This window comes from Rattus norvegicus, chromosome 7 (genome assembly GCF_036323735.1).
Source record: "Rattus norvegicus strain BN/NHsdMcwi chromosome 7, GRCr8, whole genome shotgun sequence".
Taxonomy (NCBI): domain Eukaryota; kingdom Metazoa; phylum Chordata; class Mammalia; order Rodentia; family Muridae; genus Rattus; species Rattus norvegicus.
Genome location: NC_086025.1, coordinates 48,029,195 through 48,055,589, shown reverse-complemented (window position 1 = coordinate 48,055,589; position 26,395 = coordinate 48,029,195). Strand labels below are relative to the sequence as shown.

Genomic DNA, 26,395 nt, shown 5'->3' with positions numbered 1-26,395 from the left:
TGACAGCGACAGCATAGCACGGTTAAGCAAACAGCACGTGCCAGTGTGGCTAACAGCGTGCCTACTGGACTCAACAGCTGGCCGGTTGGGACCGAATTCCTAACTTGCAGACTTATATTAGTTTCTAGTCTCTCACGGTGACAAGATACTTGACAAATGCGAGGTGAGGAAGGTTTGCTCTGACTCATAGTCTGAGGAGACAGTCCATCACGGTGAATAGTCATGGTGTTGGGACAGGAAGTGGCTACTACAGTTATAGTCAGGAAGCAGAGGAGACAAGACTGTTGTTCAGTTTGTCCTGACTTCTCATTTCAGTCAGTTGGGAATCCTTGGATCATGCTGCCACATACTGGGTGGGTCTTCCCTGCTCGGTTCACCCTTTCTGGGGACACCCTCATAGGCTCACCCACGACGTGTTCCTGTAATGATCCTAAATCCTGTCACACAGACAGCAACGCTAACCATAAAGTCGACCGTGCCGATAATCTCCTCACTGGACAGTCCTGGCCTCTCTTGGGAGTTTGAATGATGCAAGAAATAATTAATATACAAACCCTGACTGGTCTGCTAAGGAAAATGGATGATAAATACTGCCTTCCATTTTGGACTGGAAACCCCAGACTCAAGGGTTTGGGGTCCCTTCTCATGTGGCTGGAGGAACACGGGCTGTCTATATGCCATGGTTTGCAGTAACTCCCCTTCTTTTCACTCACCATCTGCTAACCTCAGGCCAACAGCAGTGACGCCAAAGCTCAGTGCAGGCCACTGGGAAACTCACCTCCTTCCCTGCACTCCCCCAAGTTGGAATATTCTTCTGATTACTGAAAATATATATGCTAGTTAAGTATGGAAGGCTCTAGAATCAGACTCCCCGGACACGAATCCTCAATCTGTCCTTTCGAAGTGTCCCGCCCTGGGACGTTATTTAACCTTTCTACAGTACAGTACGTTTTACAGTACTGTAAAACGATTGCTGGCCATTACTCTAAAGGGTCCTCAACAGATGTTAACTGCATCTCCACATAACACGATTTGGAGCTGCCTAAAACCCCCGCCGCTGGCAGAGGCAGAGTCTAGCCACCTCTGGTGTGTGACTCACAGTGTGGTGTGACAGGCCCCAGGCCTGCGGTTCCCTTTGCTCTCATCTAGGTATCCACATTAAAGCCTCCGGGAGCTTTGTAGAAAACCCAACTGTTTATAAGGAGGCGCCGTCTCTGTTCCCAGAAATGGTCCCAGAGAAGGTAGTTTTGGGTTCTTCAAAGATATAATGGGAGAAAGACACCAAAGAACGAAGGATCCTCTGGGACGAGGAGGGGCTTTACCACACACACACACACACACATGAAGGCATTTCACGGTCGGTCAGAACATTTCCACTCATGATCCTGACCGGCTTGCCCCTCACCCCAGGCTCAGTGCCAGCTGCCCTGCTGGAAGGTTCTGGCAGGAGCCTCTGTGCAGAGCTATCTGGTTCTTCTCTCCAGTCTGTGCTCACACAGCAACACCTCCTTCCCACAAACCTGACCACTAGAAATGCCAAGTGAATGCACTGAGACTCCCTGGGGGTGGCCATAGGCCTGGCTGTTTTGTATTTTTGTGCTTGATAAATCAGCTGTTATTCTCCACCTAACGGTTGGGAGTCCCAGGAAGGGAAAAGGAAGGTTCTGCCTGCTTTGAGAATAAGAACTTGTAAATGGGCACTTGGTAGGTCGTTTTGGTAAACGCCGAATGTGGCAGCCTCTTGACAGCTTAATCGGTCATCATCCCAATCATGCCTAAGTTTCATGGTTTATGGGGCTGTGCACATAAAGTTCCACTCGCAGGTCTCAGGACCTACAGGACTACTCTGGGCTTTCTTAGGGCATTCTGCCTCCTTCCCTCTTTTGTTCTGAGGTGGTCTAATTAATTCTACTTATGGTCCTAGTTGTACATATAAGGACTTACTGATGACTACTATGCTTTCTTTAGTCTATTTCCCTGAGAACCAATGGAGACCACCACTCAGCTCAGTGTAAGAAGCGAAGGCTGTTCTGTTTCCTGTTTACTAACTTCCTTTCCAAGTCTTTAAGTGCTCGGTCATTAACACCAGAGTCAAGGCCGTATCGCAGCAGATCCTGGACATGGCAGTTTCAAATCCTGCACAACTTTGGGTAAATGGAGGTCTTGCAAGTCCAGGAGGGAGCAAAGGGTTCAGACTCAAGGCCAAGAGATGGTCACTGAGGAAAATAGTTCCTAGGGAGCGACACTAGTTTTCAGTCTCATATGACAAGAGCTGGTGGTTTGTTTTACTTAGCACGTCTGTGTCGCCATGGGACATCAGGAAGCTGTTGTGCGAATCTCTGGGGTTTGGTTCCAGGAGGTATAACATGGTGGGATTTACGGGTTGGGTGAAAGAGTCTCCTCTTTTACCCTCTCTGGGACTCTAAATTCCCCTTCAAATACCTCATCTTTGTGTCCTACAACACCGATAACCAGCGTAAAACTTCCAGGGGAAACTGAGTATATGGCCAGGATGCGGGGGGCCAGGGGAAACTTTATGAACCCTGATGAGGACACTGGATGATCTGGTGGTTAACCCTCATTTTCTGCAGGATTTCTTTCCAAGACTCCTGCTGGGACTGAGTTACACTTGTTATTATTAGCCCAACTTTGCGACCTCTCTCCAAGTTTATGTTACAGACGAGAAAAGGTTGCAAAGTTCAGAACCAGGCCTGTCTGCCCACCTAGCCTCCAGTCTTCCCCTCAGAACCTATCGTCTCTCCGTGGTCTCCGTTTCTAACAGAATCTTCTCAGTTATCAGCTCAAATGACTCCCACTGACAGCCTGCTACTATAACACGTTTCTCTGGGGTACAGAAGACAGAGAGCTATGAAACACAAATAACTGGTCATTCATTTAGCTTCTCCCCTAAATGTTTTCCCATAGGTAAAACTTCCGTGCTTTTTTTAAGTGGATCCCCCGCTAAACCTCCATTTAGCAGGATTTCTATTTAACGAGTGTTAAGTCAATCATCCTGAAACCAAATGCAGTCCCTGTCCACTAGGGGTCTCCCTTCCAAAGCAACTGTGTACGTGTTTACAGTTGTGCCAGGCAGCACACTTTACACACGTGCACATCTGCCCTCGTCTTTGTTAGGAAGCTTAGCTCTTGGAGTTACGTCCAGCTGTGTTCAAGCATCATGTTCTTGCTCCCCGTTCTTTGTTTTACATGGGAAACAATTAGTACTAGTTCCAAACTCTTTGAAGCACTGTTAAAGAGCAAGATACCTGTGGTTTTCTTTCTGAGACGAAGTCTCACTGTGTACCCTAGGCTGGCTCCAATCTTATAGTCCTACCTCTGTCACAAGAGTCCTGGGATTACAGGTATAAACCATCTTACCCAGCTTTTATTTATTTATTTATTTATTTTTCTTTTTCTCGGAGCTGGGGACCAAACCCAGGGCCTTGCGCTCTCTACCACTGAGCTAAATCCCCAACCCCTTTACCCAGCTTTTATTTTTAGATCCTGAAATAAGAACTTAGGATGAGACTAATCGGCTGTGTAAGTGTAAAAATATTACCTTTTACCTTTAAACACATTTTCACCATGTATGAGTTAGTGGTTACACCCGCTTGATACATGCTAAGCAAATTCTCTACCACTAAGTCATCATTTCAATCCCCACATTTTTAAGGTTAAAAGCTCAGGAGTTTCTGCTTGGTTCCTGAGGTCTAGGTTTCTTTGGATTCTAAGCGCCTTTGGTGGTGATAGACAGCTCTGCCCTCACCCCCGTGCTCACCCTCTTGCAGGGCCCCTCTGTTAATAAAGGAGGATACTTGATGCCTCTGGCCCGCCCAAGGTAACCAACCATCTTCCTACTGTCATAGACGGCAGGTCTCTAGGAAACCAGGTAATACATACCAAGGCTGACGGCGACCTCATCCAGGGAGATGGTGGTTTTCTCCGTGGACAAGGGGTAGCTTGGATAGCGAGCTAGAAACTTCTGGCACAGCAGCCCCAAGCTCTTCTGTTTCCTGCTTGGCCTTCGCTTCTCGTAGTCATCCACAGCACTGTCGCCAACCACATCAAGCTACCGAGGGCAGACAGAAGGGAGGAGGTGTCATGGTCATCACTTAACTGATGCTGGCAAGCCATCGGCAAAGTGACCCACACCGTTCACGATTCCAGTGAAAACAACTTCTAGTCTATTTTTCTTTTTTTAAAAAAAGACTTATTTATTTATTATATATAAGTACACTGTAGCTGTCTTCAGACACACCAGAAGAGGGCATCAGATCTCTTTACAGATGGTTGTGAGCCACCATGTGGTTGCTGGGAATTGAACTCAGGACCTCTGGAAGAGCAGTCAGTGCTCTTAACCGCTGAGCCATCTCTCCAGCCCTATTCCAATTTTCTTAATGTTTTTCCTGTTACTTTCTCTGAACTAAGCTGTTTCTCATTTATAACAAGAGGCCAAGACTCCTGGTTAGAAGTTTAAAACAGGACCGCCGCCGCCGCCGCCGCCCTGGTCAGGCGGCTCCCCGCTTGCCTCTCATTCGGGAGACCTGACAGCAGAAGCAGCAGCAGCTGGAGCCTGCTGAGGAGATGGGATCTCAGCCTTCATCCGGGACCCAGTGCAGCAGGGAGCTGCTCTCCAGGACTCTGGGTGACCGTTACTGACAAAGCACGAGATAGAGAGACCCGGAAAACTGTCAGATAGCTCAAAATGGACCAAATCTTGATGAAGCTCCATAAGGGCCAGTGAGTCAGAGTCTTCTGTTGTTGAGACGACTCAGGTAGCATTCCTGTCTCTACTCACCTTTAAACAGGTCTCCGATGAAAATAAAAGGCTCTCAATAAACACACCCAAAGAGAAAGGTGATCTGATTCTCTCAACTGATTCAGAAAAAAGCGCTTGATAGATTTCACGCTGCACAATCCTGAGAATGCAGAAGCTGAGAAACCGTGGGAGCATCCCCTTAAAACCGGGAAAGCAACAGGGATACCCAGTTATTGGCCCTTTTCTGGTTAATGTGGGAAATCCTAGTGAATACATTGGGATGTAAGACCGAGGCAAAGGGCTGGAAAGCACAAACAAACCCTCTTCATCCTGAAAAAATATATGATCGTTCACTCAAAAAAAAAATCTGAAAAATTAGAGGAATTAGCAGGACGGCTGAGTAGGAGAAGACATGTTTAAACCCAAATGTACACCTTTAATCCCAGTACTCAGGAGGCAGAGGCAGGCGGATCTCTATGAGTTCGAGGCCAGCCTGGTCTACAGAGGGAGTTTCAGGACAGCCAAGGGTACACAGAGAAACCTTGTTTTGAAAAACCAAAAAACCCAAAAAAATCCCAAACCAAACCAAAAACAAACAATACCAACCAACCAGTCAACCAAAAACCCAAACTGTACAGCAAGAGAAAATTAAGTTCAAAAGATGCTATTTATAAGGGTTTCAGGAGTAAATCTAAAAAAGTTTCAAGATCTTAGAGCAGTGGTTCTTAACCTGTGCGTCGCTACCCCCTTAGCGAGCGTCTATCTCCAAAAATACTTGTATTACTGTTCACAACAGCAGCAAAATTACAGATATGAAGTACCAATGGAATAATGTTATGTTTGGGGTGGAGATGGTCAGCAAAAACACAAGAAAATATATTAAAGGGCTGCAGCTCCAGGAAGGCCGAGAACCATTGTTTTCGAGAGCAGTAGGACTGTGACCACTTTCACGGACAGGAGGCTCGGCACCATGGAGAGGGTAATGGCTCTCCAATCCCTTCAGTCAGATGAATCCTATTAAAATCTAGAGCCAGGCATGGCGGCCTGCGCCTTTAGCCCTAGTACTCAGGAGGCAGAGGCAGGCAGACCTCAGTGAGTTCGAGGCCAGCCTGGTCTACAGAGAATTCTGGGAGGGCCAGGTCTAAGCAGTGAGACAAAGGGAAACAACCGATTGATCGGGAGCGTATATGGAAGAAGAGCAGGGAACACTTTACACACTTTAAGAATTTGGTGGGATTGGGGATTTAGCTCAGTGGTAGAGCGCTTGCCTAGGAAGCGCAAGGCCCTGGGTTCGGTCCCCAGCTCCGGAAAAAAAAAAAAAAAGAATTTGGTGAAGGTTGTGCTGTGCCTGCTGGCGAAGCTTGCTGCAAAGTGGGGCTGGCCTTGAAGAGACAAATGGGCCAGAAGAGAGGAGAAGGCTCTTGAAACAGAAACACACACATGCAGAACATATGGTAGATGTCTCCAACGGAAGGAGAGGGAGCTCCTGGAAAATGTACAGACCACTAAACATACAGGGACAAGCAGCTGTGTTCCTGACACACGAAAGCAATTCCAAATGGACTCAAGATGCATAGAAAGCAAATTACAATAAAGAATATGTAACTCCAGGCTAGAGAAACATCATCCTTTACTTGTTTTCTCGTGTGTGTGCATTGCTCACAGAGGCCAGAAGAGGTCGCTGTATCCCTCTGAAAAGGAGTTATAAAGGGTTGTGAGTCATCTCCGGGATGCTGGAAACTGAACCCATGTCTTCTGCAGGAACAAGTGCTTTTAACTGCTGAACTATCTCTCCAACCCCTAAAAGACCATCCTTAAAAGAGGTTTTGGGCTCAGCGGTTAATAGCACTGGCTAATTTTGCAGAAGCCCCAGAATTGGTTCCCAGAATCCATGCAGTGGCCCTGAACCGTGTGTAACTTCAGTTCTAGGGGATACGAGGCCCTCTTCTGCTCTACATGAGCAGCTGCACACACATGGTACATAAACAGAGAAGCAGGTACACATATGTGTGAATTTAAAAAATAAACTAGGATGGGAAAAAAGTTCTTAAAGAAAGAGGAAAAGCCCTAATATAAAACCATGTTAAATTTAAGAGCTTTGTGAGCTGAGAAACAGGAAAAAAAAGTCAAACAAACCCAAATGAACCAATATATATATATCATATATAACACAAGTAACTAAATGATAGTTTAGTGTCAAGAATATAAACCGTCTCCTAGAAATCACTATGAGAAGGAAAACAACCCAACACAAATTGACACACACAAACGGGCATCACACAGAGGAGGGGGGAAAAGTCCACGGTGGCCAGCAGTCACGTGGACCGTCTGATCTTATGAGCAAGGGTCAAGAGAAAACCAGTGGATGTCACAGAGGGACACCCAGAAACTTGGCAGATCAGTAAGTGATGGCAGCAGAGGAGACGTGGGTCAATCAGTGTTTCATACGCCTAGTGGAGACAGGCAGGTGTCGGGGCAGCAGTGTGACACCAAACACCCAATGACTGTACACACGGTCAATGGCAGCCTTTCTACTAACGGGGGAATACAGTAATCCTCAAACTCTGTGCTCACAGGATCACACTGTGTTCCCCAAACCACTGAGGACCTCACAGAGCTTTCTGTTCATGTGAGTATTCTGATTTTGTTGTTGTTGAGAAAGGTGTGTGTGTGCGTGTATAGCCTGGCTTTCCTGCAACTCACTCTGTAGACCAGGCTGGCCTTGAACTCACAAAGATCCCCCTGCCTCTGCCTCCCAAGTGCTGGGATTTAAGGTGGCAGCTGGAGTGAGTCTTATCAATTGATATTTAATATAGTAGAAAATGAATGGAGACACTTAGGCTGCTGAGAAAAGGTCAGGTTCACAGTCTGTTTCCCATGTCTTTAGTGTTGGCTAAATCACAGGAAACAACTCCATGCTTACTTTTGTACTTCTCAAACTTCAACGTACAAGAGCAAGGGTTTAACAAACATCTTAGTGTTACTGAGAAAGTAACTTGGGGGCTAGAGAGATAACTCAGTGGTTAAGAGCACTTGCAGTGGACCTGGGTTCAGTTCCCAGTACCTACACGGAGCAGGCCATACCGGCCTGTAACTCTAATTTCAAGGGATCTGATGCCCCCTTTTGGCCCCTATGGGCACTGCACAGATGCAATCTACATGCAGACAAGCAGATATACACACATAAAAAAGTCCTGCGAAAGATCCTTTGGGTATGAAGAACTTCCCAAATACTATTTTTAGAACCAGTTCTCTAAGAAATGTTAGTTCTTTACACTAGGAAATATGAGCAAACCATATATTTGTATCAGTCCCAAACTGCGAACCACCTTAATGGCCTCAGACAGAAGGGACAGGTATCAGTGCTCACGTGGTCAATCACTGTGGCAATGAAAGGACAGAATCATAAATGATTCTTGGAAATCGGCTGACTGAAAATGCAAACCCTGCAAGGGTTAGTAGCACTTGGGAGGCAGACACAGGCGGAGCTCTGTGAGTTCGAGGCCAGCCTGCTCTATAGAGTGAGTTCCAGGACAGCCAGAGCTACACAGTAAGACCCTGTCCTAAAACAAAACAAAACAAAACAAAACAAAACAAAACAAAACAAAACAAAACAAAAACCAAACAGAGGGGAAAAAAAACCCAAACAAGAAAACTAAAAGCAAACCCGAGATAGCCACGAGTTATAGTTAATAGTTTCAATTTTACAAACCTTTAAACCCCAACAGAATAGCCCAAGTAAGTCTGCAAGAACCCATGCATATGTAGCAGAGATGGCCCTAAGCCACAATCCCTTGTGATCTGAGCTCAGTCTCTGAAGCTGGGCTTCCTGTGATTGTCAAAATACATAAATCCAGAGAGGAGGCCAAGCCAGGAACAGACCGGACACGAGGAGGAATTGTGACCATTTTTGGCATTAAGCATAAAGGAATTGCTCTGAATTCTGCATAAGTGTATCTAGCTACCCAGAAGAATCCTCTGTGGTGGTATGTGTGGTAGATTAAACTCGCTTTGCTCTATTAGCTTCAAGTTTGTAATCTGAGACATCTCTTTTTCTTTCCCAATTTCTGTGTTTCTGGGTAATTTTACAGCTTAAAAAAGAATCCAGCAAGAAATGGGGAAAAATAGCTGAGAGTCATTTTTCTTGGGAGGGAGGTCTCAGAAAAAGTTTGGTGGGAATGGAAATGACTGATGGTTAAGTCTTTCAAAAACTGTATGAATATGCTGTTTCCTGAGCAGCCCCGCTTCTTCACGGGGAATGTGATTTAAAGATGGCCTAAGAGCCTGTACGATGATGGCTGGGCTTATGGCTTGGGGGCAGAGGTCTTGCCTGCTAAGGAGAAAGCCCTATGTTAATCATTAGGCTATGGAGGTTCCAATGAGAACAGCCCTCACAGGATCACACATTTGAATGCTTGGTTATCAAGGACTGCACTGCTTGAAAAGGATTAGGAAATGCGGCCTTGTTGGAGGGAGTGTCTCTGGGGTTAGGCTTTAAGGTTTCAAAAGCCCACACCAGGTCCAGTGCCCCCCTCTTGTCTAGGTGGGGATATTCCTCTCAAGTTACTTCTCCAGTACCACATGTGCCTCTGTCCTCCTCATGACAATGGACTAAACCTCTGGAACGGTAAGCAAGTCCCAATTAAATGCTTTCTTTTATAAGAGAGAAATAAACTAAAAGGTCTCACCTTAAAGGTAAGACTTCATCACCCTCACACTCCCTGCATATTACAGTATAGGAGAGGGTCACGGTAGCTCAATGACAGCCAAAAAAAGGTCATTTATGATTTCGATTCACAGCCACAGACCAGTGATTATGACAGCAGAGTGCACATGCCCCTGTGCACGTACGCACATACTCCCACATACCCACAGCTAACCATTCAACCAACAAAATAATAGTGCTTTAAAAAACAAAACAAAACAAAACCCTAAGCAGAGAGACAAGGTCAAAATTTCTGACCCACAGTCAAAATTTTTGACCCGGAACTGTTCCTGTCTAAAACAACTGCAGGGACAAAAATGGAGAAGAGACTGCAGAAAAAGATGTCCAGTGACCGGTCCAACTTGGGATCCATCTCACAGGGAGCAGGGTACCAAGGCCTGACACTGTTACTGATGCTAGGATGTATGGTGTGCTTACAGACAGGAGCCTGGCATGGCTGTCCTCTGAGAGGCCCGACCAGCAGCTGACTGAGACAGAGGCAGATACTTACACCCAACCTTTGGGCTGAAGTCTGGGACCCCTAAGGTTGAATTAGGGGATGGATTGAAGAAGCTGAAGGAGAGGGTGACCCCGTAGGAAGACCAGCACCCAGACCCCAGGGAGTTTCCAGAGACTGAGCCACCAACTAGAAGCATACACGGGCTGGTCAGGCCCTAGTGGGAGAAGGTGCACTTGAGGGCCCAGGGAAGGGGGAGGTCTGGTGGTGGTGGGAGCACCCTCTCGGAGGCAAGAGAGAAGAGGAATGGGATAAGGAACTGTGGGAGTGGGGACCAAAAGGGGGCAACGACTGGAATGTAAATAAGTAACTTAAGCTAAAAAAAATAAATAATCCAAATTTCTCTACTGGATCAAATTACTACGAGTTATTTTTAAGATTTGGTCTGGTTAAGGGAGACAAACAATTGATTAGGAAAAGTAAGAATCGGAGGGAGCAAAAATTCAGCCTTTAACAAGTGACGCCAGGTTTAATGGACGCTGTCTGACCAGACAGGTGCCCTGTGACTTTTAAATGGTTATGGAAGTCTGTGAAGATTTACAAAGCCCCTGAGCACAGCTCATTACCTGCAGGGAGTTCACAAATGCATCCCCCTTATTCTCAATGGGTCTGAACAGCTCCTTTTTCTTCTCCCGGTCCCTTATGTCTGGGCTGGCCGCACTGATGAGCATCTTCAGGTTGGCCGTGGGTGTCCACGGTTCCACCTGCGGCTGCCGGTCCACCAGCTTTACCGGAGTAATGGGACTTCTTTCCGGAGTAAAGATTCTTTGCTTTGACAGATCGATGGGTTCATTTTTCATTGGCGTCTTTGGGGTCATCCTTGATCGATCGACGAATATATTTTCCTATTTAAAGCAAAGAGAACTTTTTAGCGAGGCCAAGAAAGGGCAGGTGTCTGCTAAGAGTACAGAGTATGGTCCACTTAGATGTGGGAATCCAGACAGACCACACGATCAAGGTCAGAAAGAACCAATACTGGATAAATGGAGAGAGCACTGCATTGAACCATGGCTTCAAAGAACCCCATTGTATCTGCTATTTTTTTTTTTTTGCACATATTTTTCATGAAGTGTATCTGTCACCAACAGAGGCCTGTAATAGTTGGGAAGGAAGAAGGCCAATCGAGTCTCTTTTGCTTCACTGGGCTATATTTTTCAAAACCCTACTTACAAGTTTGCATTCACCACTGAAAAGAACAGTTATGGCTTGGCAGTTCTATGGTCAAAAGCAACTTGTAACAAGACTAGTTGAAGGGAGAGGAGCCAACAGAATACCATCGTAAGCTACCCTGAGAGCTGCCTCATGTTTTCTGAGCAGTGTTTCTCCAACCATTCACAACAAAGGACCACTGTTTTGCTGGCTTATATTGCTTTGTATTTCCGGGTCCCAGATCCTTATCTCATAGGACTAGTGTAGAATTTTCACTACACATGATTTACCATTTGAGTCTGTCCTTTAAATCAACCTATAGTCTCTACAACAAGTGAGACTTCCAGGAGGCCGTAAGCTTAGATGTTCTGAAGGCGGTATCGAACTGCTGGCACGGTTAAGTGCTCTGTGCCAAGGTTTTGCTTTTCAGCTTTTGCAGACTTGAAATAGTTTGTGTAGCATCACCTGCCCGCATACTTTGTGTATACTGCCTAAGACAATTATAAGAAAGGGTTTGAAGTGAGCCTGCAGTACCAAACCGCATGAAGAGCCTGCATTTGGATCCACCAAGGAACGGAAACAAACGTTTTCCCGCTGCTTTTCACCGTTCGAAGCTAGGAAGATTTTTCCCTTCCTTTAATGGAATTCTCTTCCTGTCAACAGTGACTCATATGATGAGAGGGGAGGAAGGTTCAACACCTCACACTTTTCCTGTACTGTAACAACCACCCTACAGCTACTGTATGCTCCAGTTCTGGCTGACCAGGGCTTCAAACAGTCCTATTCTGGACAGAGGCACAAGACCGGGAGAAACTGGTGTTTGGGTCCGAAGGCTCTGGTGGTTTAAATGACAGTAGCCCCCATGGACTCATAGGGAGTAGCATTCTTGGAAGACGTGGCCTTGTTGGAAGTTGTGTGTCAGTGGGAGTGGGCTTTGAGGTTTCAGAGCTCAGGCCAGGCCCAGTGCCTCTCCGTTCCTGCTGCCTGAGGATCCGGATGTAGAACTCAGTTACCTTTCCAGCACCATGTCTGCCTACACTCCACCGTGCTTCCTGCCATGATAATGGACTAAACATCTGAACTGTAAGCCAGCCCCAATGAAATGCTTTCTTTTGTAAGAGTTGCTGTGGTCATGGTGTCTCTTCACAGAAATAAAAACCCTCAGACACTGGCCAACCACTCTTGCTCACTGGGTCAGCAGACGCTGCCAATTAGCTAAGGCAACACTCTTTTGTGCTATAAAGTACCGGGAAGGAGTGGTGGAGGTGACAGGGCCTCACATTCTAGCAGGAGCAGGCGACCAACAGTCCTGCTAACTTGCTCAGTTCTGCTAACAAGTCCCTGCGAGTGAGCCATTCTGATGGTGCCCACAAGGGAACCCTCAAGGGAAATGATGGAGTGTTTAATACATGTCATGCCCTGTTTCCTGGCCTTGTATCAATTCCTAATCTAATCCTCCGACTCAGGTACTATTGTTTATTTTCAGGTTATGGATGAAGTTACATAATCTCAGGAATAGAGGTTAGATACATTGCTCGAACTTGTACACAGCAGCCCGTGTGGAAATCTGAGTAAGTGAGAGGTATCCGAGACCAGTTTCTAAAAATGGTCTCCAAATCGCCAAATGAGCTCGTTCTGGGTGCAGATTAGAAGGAAATTATCTGTTTTTAAGTTCCGGAAAAGTTGCCCAGTAGTGCCTGGAGACACAACATGGGGGAGTGGTTATGTATATAGGATCTCAGTCCAGTGGGCAAGTTTTCTCCTGCTTCCTTTATTTCAGTGAAATGTATTCAATTGAAAAGCAACACTCATCAGAAGACCAACCTCGCGGGTTCAGACTAGCTCGCTAGTGCACAGTGAACTCCCAAGAAAACTTAGCTATCCTCTTTCCCTTTCCCGTTCTCTCCATTTGCCCTGGCGCTCGGCCCCAGTGTAATCCAGCACTCGGCATTTCTCCTCGGCTTCCTGACGCAGGTCTTGACTCAGCAATGAGTCCATGCACCAGGCCAGTTCCACAGGTCATGTTTCGTATGATGACTTGCCTATTCCAGGTGTCGACTGAACTCTATGTCTTGCCAAAAGGTTCCCTCAAGGCACGGGGTGTGTCCCGGGCTTATGAGTAGACAGCTTTACTCTCCCTCCCTTCCCTTCTATTTCCAGGGTACATGTCCACACAGGAATGAGGTCTTGAGTTTCTCTGCAGGGACAGAGCAATTCAGATGAATAATTTCTTCAGACGCAGATGCATTTTTCATATAGTTTATGTGAGAAAGTACGAGTGAGGTTGGGTAATGTGGCTGAGTTAGGCTATAGCATACCTGTCCTGGCTAGTCTTAGGTCAACTGACACAAACTAGAGTTACCTGAAAGGAGGGAACCTTGAGGAAATAACTCTGAAAGCTCTGGCTCTCAGGAATTTTCTTACTTAGTGATCGATGCGGGAGGGCTCAGCCTATTGTGGGTGCTGCCACCCCTGGGCTGGTGGTCCTGCTTTCTTATAGAAAGCCATGGGAAGCAAGCCAGTAAGCAGCACTCCTTCACGGCTTCTGCATCAGCTCCTGCCTCCAGGTTCCTGCCCTGTTTGATTTCCTGTCCTGACTTCCTTTAATGATATGAAAGTATAAGCTATAAACTCTTTTCTCCCCAGCTTTGTTTTTGGTCATGGTTTTGCTGCAGGAATAGAAAACCTAACTAAGACAACACCTCTACATCAACATTTAATAATGGCACAAGGAATTGTGTTGTGAGGCCTTAGGTGGGCAAGAAAGTGAGCTATCATCTACTCTGTGCCCCCTGTCTGTACTGCCTTCTGGACACTGTGTGGGGCAGAGCAAAATGGGATTAAAACTGACCTGGTTATTCATTCTACCTGGTTCCATGTTTCTACACACACACACACACACACACACACACACACACACACACACACACACACACACACCATGGGGTTCAATCTAATTACCAAGGCTTTCTAGTAAAGCTGCCTACTCATATGGTAGACTCTGTTTGCAACCAGGTCTCTTCAGGAATGACTGAGTCATTTTTCCAGCTGTTAGAAGTTATGCCAACAACACACGCCCTTGGCTGGATTGCCTTGGCTAAAGAGGACCCAAGAACCCAGGACCACACCCATTCCTGGGAGGCCAACATTGAACTCAATGACTGAGAAAAGTCCTCCCAGCAAACAAAGATTCAGTCTCCTTACTGGGGACCACTCGAAGGGGTCACCTTGAATTCCCTGGAGTGTAATCTCAGAATTCCATCCTGAAGCTTGGTCCTGCTCCTTCCCACTCTCTTCCTCCCTTGGCCAAAATCCTGGGCACTCACAAGTATCTTGCTCACGGAACTATCATGGAAGCTGCTAGCTAGGAAGTGTATGTAACCTGCTACACCTTGGACATCACTTCAGTCAGGGAGCCCAGAGAAATGCAAGCCATGGAAGGGTCTCACAGTTCTCGGATATGAAGGAGGGAGTGAACCTGGGTTTATCTGGCACAAAGCCACTGTGAGCATCAGCTCAGACAATAAAGTGAAAGGCTGCCATCTATGACATGCTATGCAAGTGCCTATCATGCAGGCGCTCATCATTATTGGTAAGTCCTGGCATGATGGGCATGGGGAGTTATGCTGCACACTGCCACAGAGAAGGCTTGGAAGCTAAAAGAACTTGGTTTTCAACCTGTTCCTGTCTCTGTATAGCTCTGACCGTGCGATCTCAAGTCACATGTGGCCACCAGCTTTGTCAAGAGCCTTGATAACAGCCGATTAACCTCTAGTTCCCTCTTCACGCACAGCTCACGCTACGTCCCATTGGCTCTCTGCCCTCCGTCACACCCCAGCTCTTCCTCTGAACATCACTTCCTCTCATCACTTCCATTCGAAGAGCCTTGCTGATGAAACCTGACCTGGTGTTCAAGGCTCACTGCGGAGCCCCCATGTTAGGAGCTGTCGGGCTAACACTTCTCCTGCCCGCCAGGGTACACTCCCTCGGAGGAGCGGTCCCCACTGCGACCTATTCCAAGAGGTTCAGCAGCCATTAGTCTCTTCTGAAGTGGTTAAGGTTGGCACTGATGCTTGGCTCTATCAAATCTAGCTTGCTGCTTCCCAGACATTACTCTTTCTTTTCTAGCTCTCTCTATTTCTGACTGTACCTTCTCCATCTCCTCCATTGGGCTCCCTTCCCTACACTTACAAGAATCCACATCCAGACCTTCAGCTCCCTTGACGCTCTCCAAACTACTTCACCCAAACTCACAGTTACGCGGCATTAAGGTCAACCTACGTGCTCACGATTCCAAGTTTGGGTCCAAGGCTGTAACTCTTCAGGAATTCTAAAGTCAGCCCATGGGCTGCACCTTACGCAGAGTCATTTGTCTAGAGAGCACACAGGTCCAAGCATATTCCAAGCTAAATTCACCTTCTGCTTTAGCTCCTCCTTAAAGACACGAATGGCCTTTAAAGAACATACTTGGAAGCCAGGCATGGCGGTATGAGCCTGTTATTCCCGCCTCGCAACTCTCCTGCCTTAGCCACCACAGTACTGAATCATAAGCCTCCGGCACAGTTCCCCCTCTCCTCACATTCCAGAGCCTTAGATGCCTTCCCCGAAAGCCCAATGAATGGATCCCTTAACAGCTCCATCCATAACACCCACTTCTCTGTCCCAAACTGTCCCTTTCCTATCTTTGGCATCCATGACTATACTGGTCAGGATGTACGCCCGAACTAAGAACAGTAAAACTGGGTGATAATGCTAAAAAACGTTTCTTTTGAAACAAGTTTCTCCATGAGCGACAAGAGATGTGTGGATTATACAGCACATGCATGTATAGATCAAGAAAGAGGTCCTCGGAAGGACGGGTGATCCAGTGATCTCTCCAGGAACCTCCCCCGCAACCCCTGAGGGATCTTAGGAAGGAATAGCTTTGCCTCATTGGCTTCTGGCCATTCTGGATTTGTCAAAGGCTCAAATCTTGTTTTTGTTGTCCGAAACGTTCTTCTCACTCAGTGTTTAGGTCGAACTTCCTTATCCAACAAGGCTTAGCCCAAATCTTGTAGCTTCCCAAAGCCTCTGCGTGATTCCTTCCTCCTTTATTCTGTGAGTATGACGTACATGGCTACTTTTTGCACCTGGGGCTCTGAAAGCCTCTAAGGTAACTAACAACAGGTTATGAGTGCACAGTCATTTTAATTCAGCATGGTGTGAAGAATGTATAACGCTAGGCACTTTACAAACACCCAATGGGTGAGAGTCTAGGCACTGGCTCTGATTTATAAAGGTAGCTGACGAACACAAATATTCGCTAAAAGACCTTAAAAATATATTTATTTGGGGTCCCATAGCTTTAGGTAAGTGGCAGAGCAGGAAATCAAACCCAGGTCTCTGTGACTGTAAGCCCCATGTTCCCACAAACCTTAGGAAACCTCTTTATCCTTCAGCAATGGGGAGAGGTCAAAGGAACCCCCAATATCCCCACGAAACACTCCGTTCTCATCTCTTGCCTCCTTTCTGTGCTAAACCCCAACTAATTTATTCTAGTTGAAAGATAGTTTAACCACTTTCCCAATCTCTTGGGTCGTCTGAATTTCTCTGCAACTCTATGAGGAAACTCGTCACTTACTGAGGCAAACAAAGACAGGGGGGCCGTCGAACCTTGAAGACAGTACTGGGTAAGTCACTGACCAGAAAGAGAAGTGGAGTACTGAAAGGAAAGATTTTATATATCACACACATTTTGGAACTTCCAAAGCCAAACCTTTGAATATGTTACCTAAGGTCGTAATAGTCTTAGGTGAGTTTTAAAACACTCTCTTTAAAACGACCATGTTTTGGTATACATGGTCCCCACTTAACAAACATAACAACTGCCAAATATTGTATAAAGACAAGCTCTTTGTCACCAGGTTCACTGTTGATGCTAACCTAACAGGAACACCTGGAATCCGGAGAGGGTCAATGCCCGAGGGAGTTGCTACTATAGACTTGGATTCAAGGTTTCTGAAACTGGTTTGCTACATCTGTTTGCTTCAGCTTGAACAATGCTCAGATTTCACAGCTAGACCTTCTCAACAGGACATCTGTTCTGCGTACCTGTGCCGATGCAGGCCAGGGTGATTTGGCTATTGCCGAGTGTAGCTCAGTACATTTTGAAGCAGGAGGGCTGTAAACTACTCAGAGTAGCTGGTGAGGGTCAGTCACCTTGACCCCTGTATAGTAGCAGGCAAGACTATAACCCTTGGGAGAAATCTCTGCTCTTGGTTCGCTGGGATGAAGATTGTGTTTCTCAGCTTTTTGAACATTACATCCGGTATTTAGAAACACAAAATTCTGCCCCAGGGAATTGACTTTTCTAATTTCTGCAAAGCATTGGCTTATTAACTACCCTCAAGAGCTCTAAGCATCACAAAGTCCTCATCACTGCATCCAGAAGGTACCTTTGACTTTAGGAGCGGGTCCCAACACTAATGACTTAAGAGGAGCTGAAACAATGGTCGTAATGGCTACGTTCCCTAAAAACTCCTCTATAATCGTCATCACAATTACGCTGTATACAGGATGAAAGCTAGGTATCCTCATCCAAAATACCTTAGAGACTATAAAGTATTTATTTGTGCTTACCTTTTGTGCGGTCTCTGCATCTTCAACGGCAAAATCTAGTCTGGTCTGCCTGGGGCTGATCAAGTCTTTTAGTGTTAAACAATTTACCTCCATCTGGAACACACAATTATATCAGAAGATGATTTTACATTTATTTCCCCCTTCAACAACACCAACAAAATGCCACTTATGAACATTAACTTCCCTTTCCCTGGAGCATTCCTGGGATTTTCCCAAGAATGCAGATACCCTCCATTCCTCATTAAAATTCACATGAACAAACACTTATAATATACTTAGAAATCACTGGAAATCTGGGAAGAAGAAAAACTGAACAAAACAGTAATCCTTTATAAAAAGCAATAGGCATAATAGTTACCAAGTAAGGAAGGTGTTAGGCAAATGTCAAGTAAGTTACAGGGTCTCCCAGGTCGGTTAATTTTGGCGCAAAGAATCGGGAGGAATTCAACTTTAAGTGGGTTTGATCTAGGGGCTAGACTGAAACCCGATCTCAAGACCAACCCATGCGGGAAGCGCACAGCCCCTCCCTAGGCATCTAAGCACACCCCAAGTGAAACTCTTCCCGGGGAACCCCCAAAATCTTGGGGGAGGGACCAGCTTCCTTCACCCAGCGCTGCAGCCAGCACAACCGCAGGGGCACTCGGACCCGGGGCCTGTGGGATGGCAGCCAGGGCGGCGGGTAACCCTTCTCCGCATTCCCGCCTCCCCATCCGGGGGCCGCACGCTTCCTTACTGCCGCAGCGCGATGGAGGCTATCTCCGGGGACGCCCGCAGCCGCACGCGTGCGCCGGCAGACCGTGTAGATCTCAGCGGCCGACTGGCGACATGGGCAGGACAGGGCAAAGTTCGCAGACCCTCCGCTCCACCCGTGGTAGCGACAGCGTTTCCTACCCGCCTAAGACAAGCTCCAGCCCGGGATCGCGGTCCCCGCTAAAACACCTCCTCTGGCGCCTTGAGACTGAATTTGAGCATTCACCAATGAGCGGCGGCCGGCGGGGCGGTGCCAACCAATGGCACGGCGGCACGGCCCGAAGCCCCGCCCCTCGCTGTCTTGGCGCTCGGCGCCGCGCCTTTCCTCCCCTTCGCCCGCCCGCCGGATTGTTGTCGCCTCGCCCCCTCCCCCTTCCGGGTACCTGGAGGCCGTGACGCGGGAGCGGTTCCCGCGGGGACGCGGGCGCGGACGCGGGAAGCCGGGGCGGGGCGGCGCGGGCCGGCGCGCTCTCCGCGGGGTGCCCTTTTGTTGTGGGGGACCGACCCGCGCCTGCCCCCCGCGCAGCAGATGGAGCCGGGGAAACGATCCGCACGCGCGGGATGCTGCGGACGCCACCCTGTCCCCAGCAACCTGCGGGAGCGGAGTTGCCTGGACCTGCCAGGGCGGCTCCCTAGCACCGGGCGGCGCCGGGTGACACGTGAACCCTGGTTAGCACCTGGACTGCGAGCAGATGGCACGCCCGTTAGCCCTGGGAACAACCCAGGGAACCGCACCAAAGGGGTTTTTTGCAAAGGTTTCTTGGTGTTTCCTTCCCAGAGCTTTAGAAATGGTCGAGGAAATTAGATACTTTCTGGTAAGGACTAGCCGCGCGGGGTGGGGGTTGGGGACCAGTCAAGAATATCTGTGGAATATTGCTGATTTCTATTAGATCTTTCACTTCCTTCGGATTCTTATTTAAAATATGAACCTAAGGGAAAGATTGTTTTAGGCCCCTCCCTAGAAACTCATGTTTAGAACTGAGTTTTGCAGAAGAAAACGTAAAGATACTTTAAAGAGTTCACTCACATCTAGTACCCAGTTTCAGCCATTTATGTAGTTAAGTACAGAACACTTGTTAAAGTCACCATTCAGGTTTTTCTTTTTACCGAATGCTTTTTATTTTCTGTCCGACTACATCGCTTTTGTTCATGTCTTCTAAGCTCCTGGTTGAGTTTCTTGCATTGATCCCCGCACTTCTCACGAGTACTGTTATTTTACAGGGTACCCTCAGCTGGGATTTATAACGGTCTCTTTAACGTATGCCCACCAGTATTTCCTCACTTGGTAACTTCAGTGCGAAACTATCATTCTCGTTACTCCTTCTTAGCCTCAGTGCAAAGGTTCCACCCTTCACCTGTTAGCTCTCAAATATGTACAGTGATCCAACAGAAGAATTTAAGATGTTCCATCATATGTTATCCAGGCTGCTGGTAAATACAGCCTAAAAATGGCTACCGGACCGTACTTTAGAAAAGACCAGAAAGCATGTAAAACAATCAGCATGGGCCAATAAACAATAGTAAAAATATATCTATCGCAAATAACAAGTTTAAGACTCTAGGGATTGGTTCAACCAATAAAGTGCTCGCTGGTGCAAGAAGGATCAGAGTGCCCATGTGGGTGTGGTGGTGCCTGTGCTTCCAGCACCAGCAGGCACCGACTGGTCCCTGGGGCTTGTGGGCTAGCCTGTCTAGCCTAATCAGTAAACCAGATAAAGGAAAGACCCCCATGTCAAAAAAGGAGGTGTGGTTGGGGAGATGGCTTAATCAGTGAAGTGCTTGCTAAACAAGCAGGAAGACAGAGCTGGGATTCCCAGCACCCAGTTTAAAAGCTGGGGGTGGGGTATTCTGTAACTAAGGCTGTGGAGACCTGCTGCTTCCAGAAGGTAATCATTGGTCAGGCAAGCTATCTGAGGTCAGTGACAGTCCCAGTTTCAAAGGAATAAATTAGTGAATAAATGAGTACATAAAATGTATAGAGCTACTGAAAAAAAGATATCTAGCATCTTCACACTGGCATTTACATGTACACCTCTCTCTCTCTCTCTCTCTCTCTCTCTCTCTCTCTCTCTCTCACACACACACACACACACACACACACACACACACACACACCAAAAGAAAAAATTTGAACTGAAATCTGTCTTGAAAATGCTTAGAGTAGCACAGGGGCATGCAAAGAGTAAAACTGGAACTTTCGATACTTTTTCCTCGTGTAGATGCAGAGAATTTAGATGAGGAAATACCTTATTTGTGACTGTAGTAGTTTTCTCTGGCTGCTACAATAAATTAACCACCAAATGACTGTCTTAAAAACCAGAAGTTCATATATATATATATATATATATCATATGTGACTATTACATAAATACTTTTATTTCCTATGTACATTTAGAAAGTCATCTAAATAAGGTAATGCTCGTGGGTTCCAGAGTTTATTACATGAATGTATATTTTCAGGGGGGTACCATTCAAAATTCATACACCTAAATTTAAACAACAAATGAAGTCCACTCACTGCTCTGACATTTAAAAATTTAGGTGCTTGTTTCATGAGATTACAAAGTTTCATGTCATCAACTTTTTTCCTTTTTTTAAAGCTTTCTATCAGTTTCAATTCAAGAGTGGCCTCTATTGAAGAAGAATTCGATATGTGATTTTAGATTTGTACGCTTAAGTAAGAATGATCTTAGGTCTAGAGAACAATTGGAAGAGTTACAGTTTGATGGACATGTTCAAAGACAGTGTTCCAACACACTTATTAATCAGGTCAGTCCTTTTAGGTCCTGGAATTCCCACCCTAGCAGTGTCTTGGATGATCAGACGGGAAATAGCTGTGGCAGGCCCCGCATTTGGCTTTTGCCTGTGTCCTAATCTTCCCTGAAGCTCGGGAGCTCCAGGAAGAGGGACTTCTCTGTTGCATGCCCTCAGGGCTCTAACATGAATCTTGGCTGGCAAAGTACATAGCCTATCACCACAAGGCCAAGGAGGAAAGGAACATCAATGTCACAGTTCCTTCTCAGATGCAGTGAACCCAAGTTCATCCATGTTCCAGGAGAGAAGACACACACTCTTACCTCTCAACGGGAGAACCCAGGGCCATTTTAAAAGTGGATACATCGATTTCATGTTAGAAAGTCTAGATAAAAAAACCCCCTGCTACATCAGATTTCAGGCCTGTTGAAAAGCCATGGACTAGAATGCTCTACCATCACGTATCTGGTATCAGCCCCCAGATAGCCAAGATGTGCTATGCCAAGCTTAACCTTGGGTCCACTTCAGGAGACGCCTGAACATTTCAGTACTTGAACTCCACACCCAAGTATTTCCCCATCCACTAGATCTTGTGCTGCGTTTTAAAACGCTCAGTAGTTGGGTCTCGTATCATGCCAGGTGTATGCTTCCTTGCTGGCTCCCGTGGACTCTTCGGATTCTGTGGTTCAGCCGTGGACCCACAGATCCCATCAGTGAGATCTAGGGTTCGGTGGATGTGCTACTCTCTAAAGCAGACAGAGATTGTGAGGTCTTTCTGTTCCAAGGATGAAAGCGTTGTGGTTGCCAATGAAAGCCTTTGATGGGTGAGGAGAGTAGGTGAGAGGCAGGAGGGCCCCGACAGCTGTGCATAGCAGAATTCCTATGCCTGACATCCCTCCCTCAGGAAATTATATGAGGTTCCAGGGTCCCTAACCTTCCTAACGCTTCGACATGTTAATATAGTTCCTCGCGTTGTGCTGACCCCCCCACCCCCAACATAGAATTATTTGCATTGCTGCTTTATAATGTACCATTTGCTATTGTTATGGATTGTAATGCAAATATATGTGTTTTCCAATGATTTTAGGTAATTTCTGTAAAAAAAAGTTGTCTAATCCCTAAAGGGGTCACTACCCACAGGTTGAGAACCTCTGCATTTTTCCCAAACCTGCAAATTTACCATTTTTGGGGTTTTGGTTTTTTTTTTGTTGTTGTTATTGCTTGTTTTTGTTTTGTTTTGTTTTGGATTCTGAACACCGAGATTTTCAGAGACACCATATTAATCACATTTTATGGAACGAACACACCGTAGTGAAATGGAATTATGAGAGTCAACTCTAGGGCAAGATGGCCAGGGTTGTCCAGTCAGTGTGTGAGCTTCCTTCCTCTGCTATTTTCCTCTTCTTTTTCCATGACCATGAACAGTGGAAATAAATTGCTCTTAATGTGACATCTGTGCTCCAAAGTACAGTTGCAGGTTTCAAATAACAGAGGGATCTTGACTTTGCATCCTGGCAATTCTCAAGCCTCTCTTAATGGCGCTGTATAATAGCTCTGTCCTTTTCCACACTGCCCTAGTGCTGGGAATTAAACCCAGGGCCTCGTGTCAGCTAAACAAATACTCCACCACTGAGCTATACTGCCAACATTTTACTTTTTGATGTTTAATGTTTATTTATTTTGTCTGTAAGGGTATTTTTGTTTGTTTGTATGTGTGTTTATGTACCTGCCACCTCTGTACCTAATGCCTGTAGAGTCTAGAAGAGGCATCAGACTTGCTGGAACTGGGGTTCTAGATGGTTATGAGCCACCCTGTGGGTGCCGGGAATTGAACTTGGGTCCTTTGGAAGAGAAGCCAGCATTCTTAATTGCAGAGACGTTTCTCCATTTTAATTTTGAGACAGCATCTTGCTGAGCCACCCAACTTGGACATGAACTCATTCTTCAGCCCCAACCAACTTGGAAGGCAGAGACAAGTCTGCTCGACACTGTGAGTTCCATGTTTGCTGTGGCTACGTAGTGAGAACCTGTCTTTAAAAAAATAAAAGAGACCCGTATCATCAGCCATTCGTGGATCTGAGAACCTGGTGTGTTAGCTTCTCCACCTAGCAGCAGGTCAGAGAAGGTAACCATTTGTTTTCGATAGATTCTGAACAACCCAAGGAGCACGAGTCCTTGACTGGCTCATGACAGTACAAAGAAAATACCAGCGAAGATCGGTTATGACTCCCATCCTAAATGACATCTAGATGTCCGGCTGTTCCGAGAGAGATGCTCCAACTGTGAGTGCACGTCCCATAGGGAATGGAGGAATTCACTTGTCACCCACAGACTCACGGAATCATGAGCACAATAGAGAAATGAAATATGAGTTGCACTCTCAGTATGTGGAAAGATACTTGGTGTGTTTATGTGGGCATCTATGTGTGTTGCTGTGGACTCACTGGAGAAGGGAGGGGAGGAGTCTGTGCTGAAACCCCCCCCCCCACTCCCCCCAGATCCAGACTGGATGACTCTGGAGTTGAGTGGTCACAGGACGGGAGTCAGAATGGGCGTGTACAGGGGACTTCTTTACTACATCCAGCATCATTTATGCTGCAAGCCGGCGTTTGCACCACGCTGGGTAGTAATGACGGACTGACTACTGCCCTGGAAAGGAGATTCTGGAGAAAATGATTGACAAATCTCCCTCTGAATCTCCAGTCTTCTCCAGAAAGTAAAGAACTTACTTTGAGAAAGCAGAGGCACATGTATTGGAGATCAAGCTTGGCCACGAGCTTTCTCATGAAACAAATGGTTCCAGGTCATACTTAGGGCTTAGTTTCCCCTAAGTGGCAGGCTAATTTGGAAGAGCCTTGAAAAGCCTGAACTTTTTTTTAAATTTTAAATATTTCTCGAATGCTTAGTCTGAAATCACTTGCTGCCTCTTAAAATTATTTTCTACTAACTCCTAGTTAGTACTTGATTAGGATCAAGTTAGTACTTGATGTGGGATATGTAAGAATATTTCTGGGATCACATGTTTTATTTCTATAATTTGATCAAATGGAATACATCTCTATTCATCAACTCACTTTATGAATATTTATGTGCACACATTCAAATTTTAATAGTATAACTGTTAAAAAGTCAGGCCAAATACTATGTAACTTTCTTGTTTCTCATCTTAAAATTAAGTGTCTGGGTGTACCTTTTTACTACCCTTGAAATAGTATTACTTAGTAGCGCTAATTACTGTAATACTTTGTAAGACAAAATAGAAATATTTCCACTGTGTGGCAGACAGATGAGTTTGGAGCAAAGGGTAAAGGAGAAAAGACTGAGATTAAACTTCATTTCAAATAAGAAAGATATTGCCCTTTAAAATTATGTACATAACTGCTTTATATGACACTGTATAATGAATATTACACTTAAATACATTACATTTATGTAGTAAGTTATAAATTACAGAAGTTAATAGGCATGCACAACCTAGAGCAACTTATAGCTTTCTTCTCTGTGTTTTTATTCATCCTTCATTCTCTCTCTCTCTTTTTTTTTGGTTCTTTTTTTCGGAGCTGGGGATCGAACCCAGGGCCTTGTGCTTCCTAGGCAAGCGCTCTACCACTGAGCTAAATCCCCAGCCCCACATCCTTCATTCTCTAACACCACCGTTATCCCCATGTGTCCCCGTCATGTTCTCTCTCTCTCTCTCTCTCTCTCTCTCTCTCTCTCTCTCTCTCCCCCTCTCTTCCTCTCCCTCCCTCCCCCCTCTCTCTTTCTCTCCCCTTGCCATCAAATTCATTTAATGCTGCCCACATGTGCATGAGTATCAGGGCATCTGTTGAAGCCTGGGAGACCCACCAGTGACCACATCCCAGAGGAGAAGAATTCCCTGCCCCTTTCTCTAACAACAGCCAATATTTCTTCAGTCAGGGATGGGTCGTGTGAGGTCATCTTCCGTCTATATGGGAATTTTGAGAGGCTTGATCTTGTGCTGGTCCTGCTGTAAGTTTCTGAATGAGGTGGCCTCATTTATATATCCAGATGACAGCATCTCACAGCCCTCTTCCCCCATCCTCTGGTTCTTACATTCTTTCTGCCTCCCTTGTCACAATGCTCCCTGAGCCTTGGTTTAGAGGAGGGACAGTGATTGATTGAGAGTCACTTTATCATTTGTTGGGCTTTTCTACCTTGCAAACATGACAGAAGTGGTGTATTGGGCCCAAGTAGATGTATTGTAGTGCAGATTGTCATCCCATCAACTTGTTTTGGTTAGGGTTACCATTGCAACATGGGGAAGAAAGGGTTTATTTCACCTTACTGGTACATCACACTCCATCACTGAGAGAAATAAGATTAGGAACTCAAACAGGGCATGAACCTAGAAGCACGGACTGATACAGAGGCCACCGAGGAGTGCTGCTTATTAGCTCCACTCTCCTGTCCAGGCAACAACCATAAAACAGGGAGGTCGGAGGAGAGAGAGACTTTGAGCAGTAACTAGAGTGGTATGGGCTTTTGAAATCTCACCCCCACCCTCATCCCAGTGACACACCTCCTCCAACAAGGCCACAGCTCCCAATCCTTCCCAAACAGTTTCACCAGCTGGGGACCAAGCCTTCAAATCTACAAGCCTATGGGAGCCATTCTCATTCAAACCACCTCATCTTGTGGTGGCGTTACCCGATGAAGTGAAGATGAGTGTCTGTGCCAATCTCACACAATACCTTAGCTTAGCCTAACTTACATTGAACTTGCTCAGAACACTTAGATTAGCTTACAGTTGGGCAGCTCATCTATTTTTTTTTAATTTATTTATTATGTATAAGTACACTGTAGCTGTCTTCAGATACACCAGAAGAGGGCATCGGATCTCTTTACAGATGGTTGTGAGCCACCATGTGGTTGCTGGGAATTGAACTCATGACCTCTGGAAGAGCAGTCGGGTGCTCTTAACCGCTGAGCCATCTCTCCAGCCCTTTTTTTTTCTTTTTTCTTTTTTTTTTTTCCTCCAGAGCTGGGGACCGAACCCAGGGCCTTGCGCTTCCTAGGCAAGCGCTCTACCACTGAGCTTACAGTTGGGCAGCTCATCTAATACAAGCCCTATTTTATGCAAAAGTATTAGACGTCTGATAACATTGAATGCCTAGACTCAAAA

General features: G+C 46.1%; 1 protein-coding gene across 2 annotated transcripts in view; it reads right to left on the bottom strand.

The window, feature by feature from the left end:
• Positions 1 to 18,709, bottom strand: part of E2f7 (E2F transcription factor 7) — a 42,175-nt gene extending 23,466 nt beyond the window's left edge. The window contains exons 1-4 of one of the 2 annotated variants that reach the window (XM_006241321.4): positions 18,640 to 18,709; positions 17,749 to 17,841; positions 10,548 to 10,826; positions 3,901 to 4,069 (exon numbers count right to left, since the gene is read on the bottom strand). In XM_006241321.4, the coding sequence (XP_006241383.1) occupies positions 3,901 to 4,069; positions 10,548 to 10,826; positions 17,749 to 17,841 (541 nt within the window). In that variant the 5' untranslated portion in view covers positions 18,640 to 18,709. Of the gene's footprint in view, positions 1 to 3,900; positions 4,070 to 10,547; positions 10,827 to 17,748; positions 17,842 to 18,481 lie in introns of both variants that reach the window. The other variant, NM_001108092.2, reaches the window with a different exon arrangement.
• Between the last annotated feature and the right edge of the window lie 7,686 nt (positions 18,710 to 26,395).